Raw genomic sequence first — 16,030 nt, forward strand, 5'->3', positions numbered from 1 at the left:
TGGCTTCCTCGATCGGTCTATAACTTAGGATCTTGTTTAGGATAGATCTGAGAGGGTCTGTCCTGTCTGTCTTGCATGCCCCACAGATCTTTGCAGCATGTTATTCTGACTCGGAGTTTGCGCCTCGTCCCTCCTTCTAGAGTGGCGATCCTCACCCCCTCGGTCTGTTGTCTGCGTTTCTTGCCTTTCTGCCCATGAGCCTGTGCCGAGATGACGACTGAACCCTCTAATGATTTTTGCGTCTACTCTTATGACTAGCTTTAGAAACCAGATCCCCTCTTGTTTGAAATGGTTGCACATCGATATACTCTGTAGCGTCTCCGGTTGCTCATCAGAAGTATACATGTAGATACTCGCTCTGCTCAGTACCCTGAAGGATTGATCAAGTAGAGGAGGTAGAGGAGGCCGGGGCCTTTCCGGTCTTGATACTAAACGGAAAAGGGCGGTCGGCATACCGAGCTAACTCGGCTCGAGGGGAGCCCTATCCCATTTTAAGGAAGGCTCCGAGTCAACTATTACATACATATCCATGGCACGGGCGACTAACCAATCCAGATAAAACACCTACTGCGAAACGGAATGCCTATAAACATAATACCAATCCTTCCGGCTCATATCCTGCCTCACTTTATAATTCTTCTCGGCGACATCCAGCAGACCCAAATCCATGTCCACAACCAGCAACCCGTCCTCAGTACCCATCTTCCCCACCGGCCCAACGGTCGGAAGGACCACGCGCGACATACCCAGGAAGTCCTCTGGCGGACCAGCGGCGTTCACGAAGATGATGCCGCAGGTGTTTTCGAAACAGCGCGATGTGAGCGTTGATTCGAGGAAGAGGGCTTCCGATGCGGGGTTGTGCGATAGCGCTTCTGGGGTCGCATCGTTGGCTCCCCCTATTGCCATGTAAGTTCGGGATATATACCACACAGACCAGAAAACGGAATGGAAACAACATACAGAAGGTAGGGATGATCACCACCTCGGCGCCATCGGCGATCAACTCCCGAAACGCCTCCGGAAAGGCAAGATCCCAACAGATCAGCATCCCCACGCGCCCAACCGGCGTATCGAACGCGACATGCCGCTCCGAGCCCGAGGACGTGAGGTGCGGGCGCTCGGGGTGCCAGATATTCTTCTTGCGGTAAGACCCGAGGATACTCCCATCGTTGGAGATGAAGTAGGCCGTGTTGAAGAACTTGGTAGGCGTGTTGAGGTCCTCGTGTTTCTCGATAATTGTCCCCGGCACGACGCAGATGTTGAGCTCTTTGGCGAGCGCTTGGTAGCGTGTGAGGTACTTGCTTGATTCGGCGGCTTGGAGGGCCCAGAGGGGGTCGTCCGGGACCCAGCCGCTGAGGTGGTACCTGGCGGAGTTCCCGTAAGTAACGGGATTTTCAAGATAGAAGTATGCAGATTGAAGATATGGGCTGCTTACTCTGGGAGAACGGCCAGTTCAGCGCCTTGCAGCGCCGCTTGTCGGATATAATTGCATGCCGTGTTATGGTTGTAGTCGATCTCCAGTTCCTGAACGAGGGTGAGTCCATGCAGTGAGCTTGTGCCATGAGGCTCACCTTGATATGCCACTGGATGACCGCGACACGACGAGTAGGTGCCATTATGTTAACAGTTAACAGGGAAGGAATGATAGTAACAGGGGGGGTATCCTGGGTTCATCCCCACCTTTTTATGTTTGACCCCGAAAAGTTGGAGAAGGTGGAGTGTGACTAACTCGCTCACGGAGTAACTAACTCAAGTAAACTTTATGTGGTTCTTCATTATTATTCCGGATTAATCGTAGTCTCGTAGTATCCGGTGAAAGTCGACTATTAAAAAGCTTTGTACATGACACAACTCATATATGAAGGAGAAAAAAAAAAACCAAGGCAGAGATTAAACGGGTAAAACACCATCCACCAGACTGCTGAACGTCGGCTTCTTGCTAACCCGGTACACCAGCCGATCCGTCCAGAAGTGCGAGACCACGGCGTGCAGCATGGGGACGGCACCAAACAGAGTTCCTGCCACGGGGAAGCAGATTCGCTCCAGGAGGTACGTGGGCTTGTACCACACCCGCTGCGAGCATCCCGTGTCGGCGAGCCGGGCCTCGCGCATGTCTTGCATCCGGGCCTCGAGGCACAGTGCATGCCAGCGCTCATACAAGACAAGGCACAGGTTCATCCACAGGAAACCCATCGTGCGCAGGATATTGGTGACGGAAAATGCCCAGGCGACCATCGGATGGAGGGATGTCGCAGATGCGGACACCGTGTACGCGGTAGAGAAGACCATCAAGATCACCAGGTGGCAGGGCAGAAAGTGTGCTTCCCAGAGCATATGGAGAAGCAGGAAGTGTCTTGGGCGCAGGAATAGACACCGGTGGTCGAAACGAAGGTAGCTGATACTCCGTCGCGCGGCAAACCCCGAGTCCAGGGCTCCCCACATGTGTCGGAGGGCTTGTCGATACCGCGCGAGGCAAGTATCCAGAGTCCAGCGCCAACCCCGAGCGCGGTCACTCGACACGTTGCACTGGCTGGCGGGTGCGTAGACCACGCGCGAGACGACGTTGCCGGCAGTCTCGAAGTAACACTTGAGCAGCATGTGCATGTCCTCGCCAATGGCCGTGGGGCCACTGTCCCACCCGCCCACTTTCTCGGCCAGGGAGAGTGGCAGAGAGTATACCGAAGTGGGAATGGCGAGCCACGAACCCGGGTACATGGTTGACAATCCCGCAAACCCCCAGAGCAGATCCGCGCATCGGACCAAAATAGGGCTCTCGTGGGAATTGCGGTCGAAGATGATCGGGCAGCAATAGATCGAGCGCTCTGCTTCCGAGAGATGAGCGTAGTGCATGCGGCGGATTTCGGTGAAGTAATCCCGGCAAAGGTGCGTATCAGCTGTTCCCACACATTAGATGAGCTCCCTCAGAGGCCATGGGTTACCTACCGTCCATCACTGTGGCAATCACATTGCAAGCCTCGGCCTTCAGATCCGCGCGATGGATCTCCACGATGCGACGGGCTGCGAATGCCACGTTGGAGCTCTTGCCGGCAATCTCGCCCTGGACCCCGGACGGGTGAAAGGTCGACCGCACATGCAGAAAGGACTTTTCGAACGCCGCAGTCAACTTGGCAGCTTTCTCCGGGGCAGATTCTTCCTTTTGCTCCATGGCGAGATATATCTGGGTTGGTTAGCATTGCTTGAGAAGCGTGGGGGAAAGAGGGCTTACTTCATATTGCGACTGGGCTCGTGGATGGCTGGCCAGAACGTTGAGAGTAGTCTCCAGCGTGTTCAAGTCCTCCCCGTAGTTTGGTAGGATGATCGCATGGATCACTTCCTGCTGCTCAGCAATCTCCTCAACCATCACGCTTGGCTTCTCGATTATCGACTCCGATGGGTGCTTTTCCGAGTAGTCCTGGCGACTGGACCAGCTCGACCGACTCGAGGCAGGCGAAACCGGGGGTGTCTCCGTGATGCGACGCTCGAAGGCATGTTTGGTTTTCTTGAAGACGCGGAACAGAGACCAGCTCAGACGGAGCGTAAAGCCAAACATGTGCAGATGCACGAGAATGGCGTAGACGACAAAACATTGCTGCGCGCGAGACAGCGAGCTCCAGGCACCATCTTTGGCAGGCGAGTAGGACGGGGGAACAAACACGCCTTTCCATCGAGGTGCGTTCAGCACATCCGAGAAGGCAAGCAGCAGCAGCAGCGCCAATGCGATGAGGCTAAACCCTGGCAGGCAGCGACAAGCCCATGTTAACATCATGCCGGACAGAGAGAACAGTAAAAGAAAAGAGAAGCGGGGAGGGGCCGATGAGAGGAAGGCAAAGAAGAAGACCAGAGTCGCACAGGCATCGAGAGCTGTGTGTCGTCCAGGGGGAAGATGTACAGACTGCCGAGTATACATAGGTCGTGACAGGGTTCCCCCACCCAATGAGTTACCGTCTAGTTAGCTAGCAGCATGCCGGATGCCCGGCCCTGATTGGCGATGTTCATAGTTCAGGTCATCGCTCTTTTAGGGGATCGTCAAAAGCTTGGCTCTCACAACCAATGGCGGCGGGGGTCGAAGGGGTGTGCTGAACCCTAGACCCTCCTAGGGCCTTTGCATCGTAGTATACCCTCAACCTTCTGGCAGGCTGGAATCCTTTCCCCGTCAACATGTCCGAGAGATAACTATGGCCTCTCACCTGCCCTCTTCATCGCTACCTACTCCCCATGACCATCAACCAGCCCAGTGCCCACCTGACGGACAGCAGCCTCTGTCGGCACCAGTCGTCCACTCGTAGGACGGACTTCCGTCACACGGTCTGCCGTTGCGGCACCATGTTGCCTGAAAGGGTTGGGCCAGGATTGCGCCTGCAGTGAGAGACGGGCCATCACATCGTCATAGCTTGGCGCGTGCTTTTCTAGGTGCAGTCGATCACTAGCTACGAGTGACCCAGAGGGGCAACCGTGCCGACCAGAGCTGTAGTTCTCGGTTGACTCCCTCTGAACCCATGTGGTCTGCCAAGATCGTTTCCACTGCGACCCTAGTCAGTCATCGTGGGACAAACTCGCGAGAGCGGGCATTAGAGCAGTGGATGCGGGCAAAAATGATCCCATGGCTCTCATCCCGAACATGATATCTGCGCGGTGAGAGGCAAACTGGTCACGGCGAGCTGGTTTCGGTTTCCCCTGATCCAACTGCTGGTCTAGGCGGCTAACCATTCTCGGACATGGCAGTATAGATCTGGGGACCATGATCCTACTCCTCCGGTTTATATTTTAGCCATAAGATTTCAAATTCTTCCAGGTCTTCCATCGGAAGTACAAATAGTGACTTGAATCCCGCAGCTCTCACTAATTTCTTCGTTGGAGCGCCGAGGCTCTCCTTTTTCCCCTGGGATGGAAATTAAGGCCCACCCGAGACCAGCACTCGGCAGGTTCCAGGACACACGTTTCATACCTACTGAGAACCCACAGTCAATTAGGGCAACAAGAGTATTGTTGATGATAGTTATCCCAGTAATTGACTAGCCATCATGGCTCCCATTGTTGTTTTCTTAATTTTTTTTTTTTTTTTTTGGCGTGGCGAATCCGCCCGACAAAGCGAATCCGCCCGACAAAAAAGCTTGGCCTCTCCCCCGTTTTGATTACACGTAATTACGGCCATTTTGCTCCGCCACCGGCGATCAAACAGTGCACGTTTTTGGCACCCATACCATTCCGTACCGTTATTTAATCCGTTTGCAATTCGCCTCCATGACCTGAGTTGCTTCAGCTTCCTTTTCCACCTCCGCCCCCAGCTCACCACCATGTCGATTGCCCCCGTCTCTCGCGCGGGCTCAATGCCTCGCGACTAACACTACCTATCTTGCGTCCCTCCGTGTTTACCCGGGACTAGCGATCGACAGTACCGCATACATGTACGTGCAGTGGTATGATGCGGGTGGCTAAAGCTAACCAAAAAACTACTGCGCAGGATCGAGAAATTCCCCCTCTCCCACCACGACATCCTCCCAACTGAAACGCCTTCGGGGACAGAGAGCAGGGGACGACGGCCGCGTCGCCTTCCGACCATGTTCGCGGCCACCGTCCGGCGCGTGAACGCCCTCAAAGCTCGAGTTCCGCTGCTGAATCAGATCCATCTCAACTTCATCTTCCTACATTATTGCTATATCATATGCTCGGCCTTGATCTGCTCCATTATTGTCTATCCCGCCGGCAATATCGCCTATATCGACGCGCTCTTTCTGTCTGCAGGTGCCGCCACCCAGAGTGGGCTCAACACCGTCAACTTGAACGAGCTGCTCCTCTACCAGCAAATTACTTTCTATCTAGTCACGTGTCTGTGCACGCCGATCTTCATCCATGGTGCCGTCGTATTTATTCGATTATACTGGTTCGAAAAACGTTTTCAGCATGTGGTGCGCGATGCCCGAGCCATACGTCGCACCCGGTCTCGCATGGAGACTGTCAGCGGGGACAAGGAAGGACAGGACCTGAGCCGCGCCGAATTGGGAGTCGGCGGTCGCTCGATTGTCGTCATGCGCGACGGTGCCGGCGATGCCAGGGAAACCCGCATACCGGATAGCTTCAACAACAAGGCCCCGGACGAGGTCAATACAAGCCCTGGACCGCCAAACGGGAAAGCAATTGGTGGCCAATCGGACTCGGATGACCCGGAGAATCCCCCCCTGGAACAACGCTTCGGGCTCGGTAGCTTGCGAGTACCCAGCCAGCTGAGCCCGGAACATCACATTGCCTTCTTGGAGAACCAGCGCAAAAACAAAGGCGCATTGCGGATCCCCAGTCCCCGCGAGTACGACCGCGGTGGTGTTCCCCAGGCACTCGGCGAGGCGCTCGAAGAGGCAGGGGGGGAGAAGCAGGCTGAGCCCCCAAGTCCTGAGTCTGCGTACCGGCGCGAGTCTCGAAAGTCAGAGGAATCCGAGCAGATCGGTCCTCGTGAAGGACCACACATCACGATCAACGAGCCGGACATTATGCGCTCCCGTACGCGCGGAAGTACTTTTCCTCGACTAGATACACGTCCCACTGTCCGCGAGACCAATGATGGGGGCGAGACCCTGGACCCAGCTATAACGCGCAAAAGCACGTTCAGGGGCCTCTTCCGCTCTTTCACACAGGAGAAGGAACAGCCGACTCAGCCTTATCTCAGCTGGAATGCGACGGTGGCTCGGAATTCCAATTTCGTCGATCTGACCGAGGAACAGCGTGACGAGCTGGGTGGCATCGAGTACCGCGCGCTCAAGACCCTCGCGGTCGTGCTGATTTTTTACTACATTGGTTTCCATGTCATCGGTGCGGTCAGCATGATCGGTTGGATCATGACCGAAGATCACTGGGGCAATGTCGTGCGGTCGGATGGTGTTGGTCGCCCCTGGTGGGGGCTTTTCACGGCCGCATCCGCTTTCAACGACTTGGGTTTTACACTGACCCCAGACTCGATGTATTCTTTCCAAAGGGCCATCTTCCCCCTGCTGATGTTTGCATTCCTGATTATCATTGGTAACACGGCGTTCCCGTGTATGCTTCGCTTTCTTATCTGGGTCATTTCCAAGATAGTGCCTCGGGGCACCGCTCTGTGGGAGGAGTTGAAGTTCCTTCTGGATCATCCGCGACGGTGTTTCACTCTTCTGTTTCCCCGGAATGCGACCTGGTGGCTGGTTGCCATTCTGGCGGCACTGAACGGGATTGATGTTATCTTTTTCATCATTTTAGATGTGAGTTTCTTCCAGATTTTCCTTCCATTCTTAAACCAACCATCTTGCAGCTCAACGACCGCGCGGTCACTCAATTCTCTCCCGGGGTCCGAGTCGTGGATGGCTTCTTCCAAGCAGCAGCCACCCGAACGGCTGGATTCGGTATCATCAGCTTGTACGATCTTCATCCCGCAATCCAGGTCTCGTACCTGATCATGATGTATATATCCGTCTTCCCAATCGCCATCTCCATGCGCCGAACCAACGTCTACGAAGAGAAGAGTCTCGGCGTCTACAGCAACACCGGCGAAGATGATAGTGATGACATAAGTCAGTCCACTCCCAACTATATTGGCACCCACTTGCGTCGCCAGCTGAGTTTCGACTTGTGGTATGTCTTCATGGGGCTGTTCATCATCGCTATCGCAGAAGGCAGCCGGATACAGAACGAAAATGACTACGGCTTCCAGCTGTTCACCGTGTTGTTTGAGGTTGTCTCCGCTTACGGTACCGTGGGCCTGTCCTTCGGGTATCCAGGCACCGACCCTTCATTCTCTGGCGAGTTCAATGTGGTTTCCAAGCTGGTGATCATTGCCATGCAGATCCGTGGTCGCCATCGTGGTCTGCCCTACTCCCTGGATCGCGCCGTCCTCCTTCCATCCGATGCGCTCAACCGCCACGAAACAGAAGATGCCGAGCGTCGTATACGCCGCCGTACCTCCAATCTTAGCGGCGCAGGATCCGTAGGACGGCCGCAAACACGCTCCCTCTCTCAATCCCGCCCCGACGGCGCCTTGTCCACGGGTTTGGATACCTATGACTGGAACGAGGCGCAGCCCAACGGTGATGCTCTCGTGCATCGCCAGTCGACCGTCCGGTCAAACCGGTAATAAGGGTATATAAAACGGCCTTGGCGTTGTTGTTGGAGCATCTGTACTTAGCCATTTTCGGGGGTTTTCTTGGTTTTTTTTTTTTGGTTCGTGCATACTGAACATACATACATCTTGGTGATATACACTGTTTATCTTCATATCTGCAATTTAATACACACATACTCTGCATTCGTGCATCGCACACGCAGTGCCAAGTTTTTCTCATTGAAAGCGTCTATTAATTATGAACATTGCCTGTGGCTGGAAAAGTCAAATAGCCATGGTTATGAAATCGTAGACAAGGCAATATCGGGCTCTGAACTCTACCAGAAAATACCCGAAATCAGCACGTGGATCAATCAATTTTGAACCGAAAGAAGATTATACCTATGCACAAGTAGGCTGGACGAAAGAACCGTCAGCTGCGGGCCAATTGCATTGGTTAGAGCAGCAATCACTGTCCAGGGAGCAGGTGTCGCCGGCTAGACGCAAATCAGGTATTAGGAGCTCGGATTCAATAATAGATATAGGGATGGGAAAGAGACATACAATCACCACAGCGCTTCTCAATGACCGCGGCCTGGCTGAGACCAGCTAAAGCAACAATGGCAAGGAAGCTGAAGACCTTCATGTTGGCAGGGTTGACAATGATAAGTTAATGATATAGATAGTTGATATTGCAGTAGAGTGGGTTGAGATTCAATCCCGGAGAAACGGGCCATATTTATAGAAAAGCAAGACCTTATTGACCGGCCTTCACACAATAGTTTGCTCCTAGCATCTACTTCGTGGTCCTCACAACTATAGAAGTAGATCGCTTCCTAGAGTGGGGATTCCGGTCAACGCCCCGATCAGGAATCCAGGGCATTAGTATGGGACCATGGAGAGCCGGCCGATGGGAAATTGAACTGAAACTCTATACCGCATATAGTTTAGACAATCTTGTAATGGCCCTTTCACGCCCAATGCTCCAAGGTAAGGGCCAGGTACCTTCATCTCGCCCGGCTCCTCCTGGGCGCCTCCTGCGGGCGCCGCTCAGCATCCTACGGGAGCGGGGCTCGCCGACTCCATCAGGGCAAGGAGGAAGTGCCCTTCCTGCTATGGGCCGGACCAGTATCTCATGTCAATTGTTAGCGAGACCTAAGATAATGTACTGCGCATATCACCGCCATGGAAAGGATAGTACGTATGAGAGGCTTGGAGATATTGATAGTACGCAATGCATTCAATGGGCTTGTTTCGAAAATCAATAGTAATTCAACTTGAATTGGGTATCTCTTAATTCATAATAGTTCCAATCTCGAGAAAGCTCCGAGACTAGCCAGTGCTGAGGACCGGAGATATGAGACCAACAACACATGGCATCATCTCCAACAGACAAAAAGAGCATTCCTAACCCGAAAAAAAATCCGAAATCATAATCCACTACTCCGTAGATTTGTCGTGATCATCGTGCAGAAAGAAAGGTTACAACTGTCGCAGAAGACTGCCCTCCACGAAGGGGCTTTCCGGGGACATGTCCAACATCGGCCGCGCCGCGTTGCGGTCACCTGTTGCCACGCCTTTCCCCGTGCCAGCTGTACGTTGGCTGTTGGACATTCGGGTGGAAGAAGCGAGCAGACTATTGGGTATGAAGGGGCCATCCGGTGAGGTTGGACTCACTCCGGTGGAGGTGGGATAACCATTAGCGTGGGGCTGTGAGTGATATCGGTCTCTTCCTGTAGTGTTTGAGCGGTATCGGGACCGAGGACTAGGGTCGGCGGGTGGTCGACGCCAAGCAGTTGCAGGAGGGATATTCGTCGATATGGGAGCCAGACCAGGGCCGGTGGCGGCGTCAATCAAGGGCATGCCACGTTCGACGGTTACACCTCGGCCCTTGCGGGTATGTTGTGGTGGCTCGTGGAAGACGGGCGTGAGGTCGATGAGAGGCTTGCCATTTTGATGAACGGACTGGGATCGATTGACGAATCCCGTGGCATCAGAGGATTGTACTATCGTGTTGCTTCGACCGTTGCAGTGGCTCGAAGCAAACGTGGGCGTAGCGGGGCCGCTTCCGCCCAAAATGCCATGTGAAGAGAATGGTGGATCTTGCGCGGCTCGCTTGTCCTTCTCTTCTTGTTCACGCATAGCGCGCTGCCTCTGGGTGTATGTGCGACCCAGAAGCCCACTTGGTGAAAATGTCGATGCTTCCACCTCCTCTGGTGAGATCCCCTGCACCAATGCCTTGCCCCCATTGGACCCGGCGACGTTCGTGTTGACCGTCAGTGTTTCGGGGAAAGAAGATGGCGGGGGTGCGTGCTCGCGCTGAGTCTTCTTCCGAGTGGAGAGTTCTTTAGAAGTTGTTCTCTGCTGATCAACAGATCTTTGCGCCTGCATTGGCGGCTCTGCGTCTTCCAAAAGTGTCTTCTTTCGCGACGAACTGGTGCGAGTCTCAGATTGCCTCAGCAAGGCCGCCTCTTCTTCAACTCTCTGGCCCGCTCCCAGGGTGTTGACCATATACCAGCTCCGCCACTTCTGGGCTGCCTGATACCACTTTTCTGCCATGGTTCTGTCGTTCGTTGTAAAGAAATGCACAAAGTTCTCGGATTTCAAGAACATGCTGGATTTCTGCTGGCTCTTAATGGCGTAGCAGATTCTTTTTGATGGCTTGATTTCTTTGGCGAGAGCCCGAGCATTGGGCACATAGATGTCAAAATCAGATAGGTGACAGATGTTCGTTTGGTCCTTGGCGCCTTCTTTCTTAGCCATGGTAACCTGTCCGTCGGCACGCAGGGTGATGTAGCGTTTATCCCACCTGCGCGGACGTTGAGAGTAGTAAAGGTAAACAGTCACCGCGCGGGGCTGCTCGCTGGAGATGTGCTGGGCATCCAGTTGGTCCAAGGCGTCCACACTGGCCGGCGGGGTAATAAACAAGCGGCTGTCGTTATCATGAGCCCACGAATTCATCACGTCCCGGATTCGTTCGTATCGCCGAAGAGGTCGCTCCAGGCCGAGCTGGTGAAAGGATTCCATGAGAATGAACTTGGCAGGATCAACGTCGCGAGAGAGCCGTTTTGGGGCAGCCATCAAGATGTCCTGCGCTTGAGTAGATGGCGTCACGGCGAAATCCATGGTCAGCTCGCCATATTGCACGAGGACTCGCCGCTCGCCTGCATTTACCGCCGAGACGGGCGCGTCGATGCCAGGAACGATGCCTCCTCCGCCCACTTCGATGTACTTTGGAGTGGAATCATCCGATCTGAAGGTCTCTTTGGACCGGGAGAGCTTGGCTTTCTGCAAGAAAGACTTGCGGTTCTCGGCGGCAGGATCTGGCCGGCTGGCTTGTAGTTGCGCCTCTGAGTATTTCTCTTCGTCCCTTTGTTTTTCCTTTGTCGGTTGTTGGTTTTCTTCCCGTCTTCGCGGTTGTGCAGACATTGCGCGAGTGGTTTCACTGGCTCCTGTCAATTGATCCATCGCATGCTGCCGCTGTCTTTCCTTTGCCAGCTGATCATCATCCACCGCATTCGGTTGTGCCGTCCTAGTGTCTTCAATATCTCTGGCATCACATGCATTTTGTTTACGATATCTCTGGGTCAGTGCATGTTCAGTCGGTTGCGATCGCGTACTCTTCGGGAGCGCAGGGGTTGCAGGGACGGCTGTCGGTGGTTTGTCGTTGGCGCCTGGTCGATTGCGCCGGTACCGCGACATACTTCGAGCGATCGAAGCATTGTTCCCATTCATAGTGGGTGGAGACGAAGGCTGCTCTGCGCTAGTTTCGGGTGAGACACAGGCATTGCGCACCGAGTCATGCTTTATTGTAAACTGGGGCGCTGGCTGCGCGGTCGGACCCAAGCCGTGGGGTCTCCTCATGATTGTCACGAGATAGTTTCACTTCTTGGAGGCGGGGTACATGGAGGTGCTTGACGTGTGTCTCTGGGAGTCTCTGGGGCGTAGGACACTTTGCGACTCAGCAGAGCATGCTGAGGGCGCACGGAATCCGGGGGGTGGTACGCTTCAGGTACAAGGAAGAATGTGGGTGGCAGGGAGGGCTGGGGTGGGAGGACGGAAATGGAAAGAAAGATAACGGCTGGTGGAACGCGGGAGAGGAATGTCCCTGTGCCACCCAACGAACCGACCAAATCGTGATGTATGGATATCGGTTGTGAGTGGCAGCTAGTGCTGAGAGGAAAGAAAGAAGTGAAGATGAACAAGCCTGTCGGCATACTGGACCTAGGACGGAACTGCTGTGGGTTTCCGCCTTGCGTCTCCTCTATGACCGACTATGTACTATTGCCAATGCCGAGTGAGTTCAGTAGTTCTAATTATTGAACTAATAGTCTGTACTACTTCGTCCTCTGATGTGCAGGAGGCTTGTCCGACCCTGTCGAGATCCATTTATCCGAAATATTTTATTTCTGGCTCGGGGCCAGCGATTGCCGCCTATACTAGAGATCAGTACATCTCATACATCTCACCCAACAAGGAAACACTTACCACCAGGCTTCAAAGTCTGTGGTGCGCACATCAATCCCCAAATCCACTAGCGACTTAGTCGATAGATGCGTGTCATAGGGCCGCTGCACCCCAGCGTTGGGGTCATTTCCCTGCTGATTTCTCACCATGCCCTCCATCGACACCCCGAGAATATGCGCCAGCCTCTCGCAGATCCCATACTTGGTCATGCGGTCCTCGGAGGAGAATTGTAAGATATGTGGCAGCTCCTTTAGCTTGCCCTTCTCGCGCAGAAACTTGATGACGATATCGCGGCACACGCGCGCCACATCTTCGGTGTTGGTGGGATACCGCTGGGCCCAGTCGTCCATCTTGATGCCGGCATTGGCGTCGGATGATTTCTTGACCGCGTCGACAAGCGTGTTCACCGCGCTCTCGGAGTTGTTGCGCGCCGCACCGTACAGTACTGGCACTCGCAGGACCACGCCCAGTCCTGTGTCGTTTGTGGCCTCCAGGACGGCTCGCTCGCCGTCTCGTTTCAACTGGCCATACAGGTTTGGGGGTCGAGTCTCTGCGTTCGCTTCATAGGGAGCTTCACCTTCGACGCCGGGGAAGACGTAGTCGGTGGAGATGTAGATGAGGAAGGCCCCGCGCGAGTTACATTCTTCAGCCAAGCAACGGGTTGAATCCACATTGACCTTGCGTGCTTGCTCAGGGTTCTTATCGCACAGCTCGGGGGACTTGTTTGCAGCGCCTGATGCTCGAGTCAGCTCGGAGGACATGTATAGGGATTGGCGCTGGGTTAGGTACAGTGGACGACAATATGGGGCCTGCGTAGACAATTAGCACCTGCAATGGATAGTCACCGCGCTCACTGACTTCACTTCGTCCAGAATCCTCTTGATCTCGTCCGTCTGTTCCAGGTCTGCCTTGAGAATCGTTGGCGGCGTTGCGCGGGTGAAGCCTTGGCCGACGACCAGCACTCCGGACCGCTGGAAGACATTGAACACCTGGCGCCCGAGTAGTCCGCTAGCTCCAGTGACGAGGACAATGGAGGTCATGATGGTCAATGGCAGGAAGTTTGGAAGGTGCAGAAGGAAGAAGAAAAAGTGGCCAGTCCATAGTGGTGCTGCTTGCGGGTCCCGGCATGACGTAACCTACTCGAATGCTTCAATGAGAGAAATCAGTCTGAAGGGGTGGATCTGGTTGGAGGTCCTTGTTGTTTGTCAATGGGTCCTGTTGGTCAGGAAAAATATATTCATACATATTCGAGGAACCTTGGACGGAGAGCCAGCTCTATGAAGGCTGCTCACTCAGAGAGAGATATCCTGACCGGGAATTCCCTCGCCGGAGGAACTCATGTTGCTCTATATTCAGGGCATGCAATTGACGGCTAGATGTAGCACTCTACAGCACGACCTTATACTGAATCCAGCCAGAATGCCCGAAATTCGCCGACGTCGTTCTCTTTCCCACGATCCCGCGATCGGCGTTTCTCCACCGAAGCCTTAAACTGCCGGTGACCCAAAATCATTCATTCTCTCGTTTCTCTTTCTCCCGAACCCCCAATTCTTTCTTTCCCTCACACTCACACGCCATGCCCGGTGCCCGGAATCTCTCCGCTGCGCTGCGGCGGACTCGAGTGCCTCGTCCTCGCCTGCTTTCTCGACCCGTCGTCTCTCACGCCCCTAACGCGACCGTGCGCGCCTTTACCTCCGCTACCGCTCGGCTAGAATCCCGACAGATCAAGTACACTAGCGATGCCTACCCAAACGTGAAGCGCGACTCGCGGTTCGCCGAATTGTCCGCCGACGATGTATCGCACTTCAAATCCCTGCTGGGCGCCGAGTCCGCCGTCGTGGATGGGGTGACCGCTGATGCGACTGACGACATCGAGCCCTTCAACAGCGACTGGATGCGCAAGTATCGTGGCCACACCCGCCTGGTCCTCAAGCCCCAGACCACCGAGGAGGTCAGCAAGGTGCTGAAATACTGCAATGAGCGCAGATTGGCCGTGGTGCCGCAGGGAGGAAACACCGGTTTGGTCGGTGGCTCTGTGCCCGTGTTTGATGAGATTGTCATCAATATGTCGCGCATGAACAACATTCACTCTTTTGACCAGGCGTCGGGGGTGCTGGTCGCTGATGCAGGTGTCATTCTTGAAGTCGCGGACCAGTATCTCGCCCAGCACGACCATCTCTTCCCCTTGGACCTGGGTGCGAAGGGATCCTGCCATATTGGAGGCAATGTCTCAACCAACGCGGGGGGTCTGCGTTTACTGCGGTATGGCAGTCTGCACGGGAGCGTGCTGGGTCTCGAGGCGGTCCTGCCGGACGGGACCATTGTCGATGCCCTCTCGACCCTGCGCAAGAACAATACGGGCTATGATCTAAAGCAACTGTTTATTGGTGCCGAGGGTACGATTGGCCTGATTACTGCCGTGTCAATTCAGTGCCCCCCGCGGCCCAAGGCTGTCAACGTCGCCTACTTCGGATTGGAGAGCTTCGAGCAGGTCCAGCAGGCCTATCTCCAGGCCAAGGGCCAGCTTTCCGAGATTCTCTCGGCATTCGAGCTGATGGATGGTCGCAGCCAGCGTCTGGTGCACGAGTCCACCGGCAACAAGTACCCTCTCGAGGGCGAGCACCCCTTCTACTGCCTGGTGGAGACCAGCGGATCCAATGCCGAGCACGACATGGCCAAGCTGGAATCCTTCCTCGAACATGTGATGGGCGAGGGCATCGTCGCCGACGGCGTGCTGGCCCAGGATGAGACCCAGTTCCGGTCCCTGTGGCGCTGGCGAGAAGGCATCACCGAGGCCTTGAGCCATCTGGGTGGCACCTACAAGTACGACGTGTCGATCCCGCTGCCGGAGCTGTATCAGCTGGTGGAGGACTGTAAGGAGCGGTTGGTGCAGAAGGGATTTGTCGGCGATGACGACTCCTTCCCGGTGCGCGCCGTGGTGGGCTATGGCCATATGGGCGACTCCAATCTACACCTGAACGTCTCCGTGCGGCAGTACGACAAGGAGGTCGAGAAGGCGATCGAGCCATGGGTATACGAGTGGATCCAAAAGCGACAAGGCAGTATCAGTGCGGAACACGGGCTGGGCATTGCCAAGCGGGAATTTATCGGGTACAGCCAGAACGAGACGATGGTGAAGCTGATGAAGCAGCTGAAGGATTTGTATGATCCGGTGAGTTGGACCCCTCCCCACTGTGTTGGAATCTTGCTAATATGGAATAGAAATCGATAATGAATCCCTATAAGTTCATAAAATAAGGTTAGAACTACAATAGCAGGAGAGTTAGTTGACGCTTCTCACTTGAAGTTGAATCTCGACATGATATTCGCGAACCAATAGAAATGAAACGGGCCCTTGCTCGCGCTGGGCCCAATCCGGACTAGTGCCCCATTAGGCTCGGGCGTTGCCATGCGAGACGAACAACAATAATCAACCATCTATTATTCCTCTCCTATCCCCGGGATTCCTTTCTTCTTCCCCATCCCCATTGCCCGTGGCCTCGA

General features: G+C 54.6%; 6 protein-coding genes across 6 annotated transcripts; 2 read left to right on the forward strand and 4 right to left on the reverse strand.

Moving 5' to 3' along the window:
- Positions 1 to 564: 564 nt before the first annotated feature.
- PFLUO_LOCUS5720 (uncharacterized protein) lies at positions 565 to 1,616 on the reverse strand (the record flags this gene model as incomplete). The annotated part of the gene is made up of 4 exons (XM_073783193.1): positions 565 to 896; positions 961 to 1,364; positions 1,436 to 1,524; positions 1,572 to 1,616. 4 exons carry the CDS (start codon positions 1,614 to 1,616, stop codon positions 565 to 567), a joined length of 870 nt encoding a protein of 289 aa, XP_073639773.1.
- A 274-nt stretch (positions 1,617 to 1,890) lies between these two features.
- PFLUO_LOCUS5721 (uncharacterized protein) lies at positions 1,891 to 3,766 on the reverse strand (the record flags this gene model as incomplete). The annotated part of the gene is made up of 3 exons (XM_073783194.1): positions 1,891 to 2,894; positions 2,944 to 3,178; positions 3,227 to 3,766. 3 exons carry the CDS (start codon positions 3,764 to 3,766, stop codon positions 1,891 to 1,893), a joined length of 1,779 nt encoding a protein of 592 aa, XP_073639774.1.
- A 1,792-nt stretch (positions 3,767 to 5,558) lies between these two features.
- PFLUO_LOCUS5722 (low affinity potassium transporter) lies at positions 5,559 to 8,092 on the forward strand (the record flags this gene model as incomplete). Its single annotated transcript, XM_073783195.1, has 2 exons — positions 5,559 to 7,223; positions 7,274 to 8,092. 2 exons carry the CDS (start codon positions 5,559 to 5,561, stop codon positions 8,090 to 8,092), a joined length of 2,484 nt encoding a protein of 827 aa, XP_073639775.1.
- Positions 8,093 to 9,541: 1,449 nt separating this feature from the next.
- Positions 9,542 to 11,923, reverse strand: PFLUO_LOCUS5723 (uncharacterized protein; the record flags this gene model as incomplete). Its single annotated transcript, XM_073783196.1, has 1 exon — positions 9,542 to 11,923. The coding sequence occupies one exon, from the start codon at positions 11,921 to 11,923 to the stop codon at positions 9,542 to 9,544; it is 2,382 nt and encodes a 793-aa protein (XP_073639776.1).
- A 539-nt stretch (positions 11,924 to 12,462) lies between these two features.
- On the reverse strand, positions 12,463 to 13,566 carry PFLUO_LOCUS5724 (uncharacterized protein; the record flags this gene model as incomplete). Its single annotated transcript, XM_073783197.1, has 3 exons — positions 12,463 to 12,493; positions 12,548 to 13,302; positions 13,381 to 13,566. 3 exons carry the CDS (start codon positions 13,564 to 13,566, stop codon positions 12,463 to 12,465), a joined length of 972 nt encoding a protein of 323 aa, XP_073639777.1.
- A 536-nt stretch (positions 13,567 to 14,102) lies between these two features.
- PFLUO_LOCUS5725 (D-lactate ferricytochrome c oxidoreductase) lies at positions 14,103 to 15,784 on the forward strand (the record flags this gene model as incomplete). The annotated part of the gene is made up of 2 exons (XM_073783198.1): positions 14,103 to 15,698; positions 15,749 to 15,784. The coding sequence occupies 2 exons, from the start codon at positions 14,103 to 14,105 to the stop codon at positions 15,782 to 15,784; spliced, it is 1,632 nt and encodes a 543-aa protein (XP_073639778.1).
- Positions 15,785 to 16,030: the final 246 nt, after the last annotated feature.

This window comes from Penicillium psychrofluorescens (genome assembly GCF_964197705.1).
Source record: "Penicillium psychrofluorescens genome assembly, chromosome: 3".
Classification (NCBI taxonomy): Eukaryota; Fungi; Ascomycota; class Eurotiomycetes; order Eurotiales; family Aspergillaceae; genus Penicillium; species Penicillium psychrofluorescens.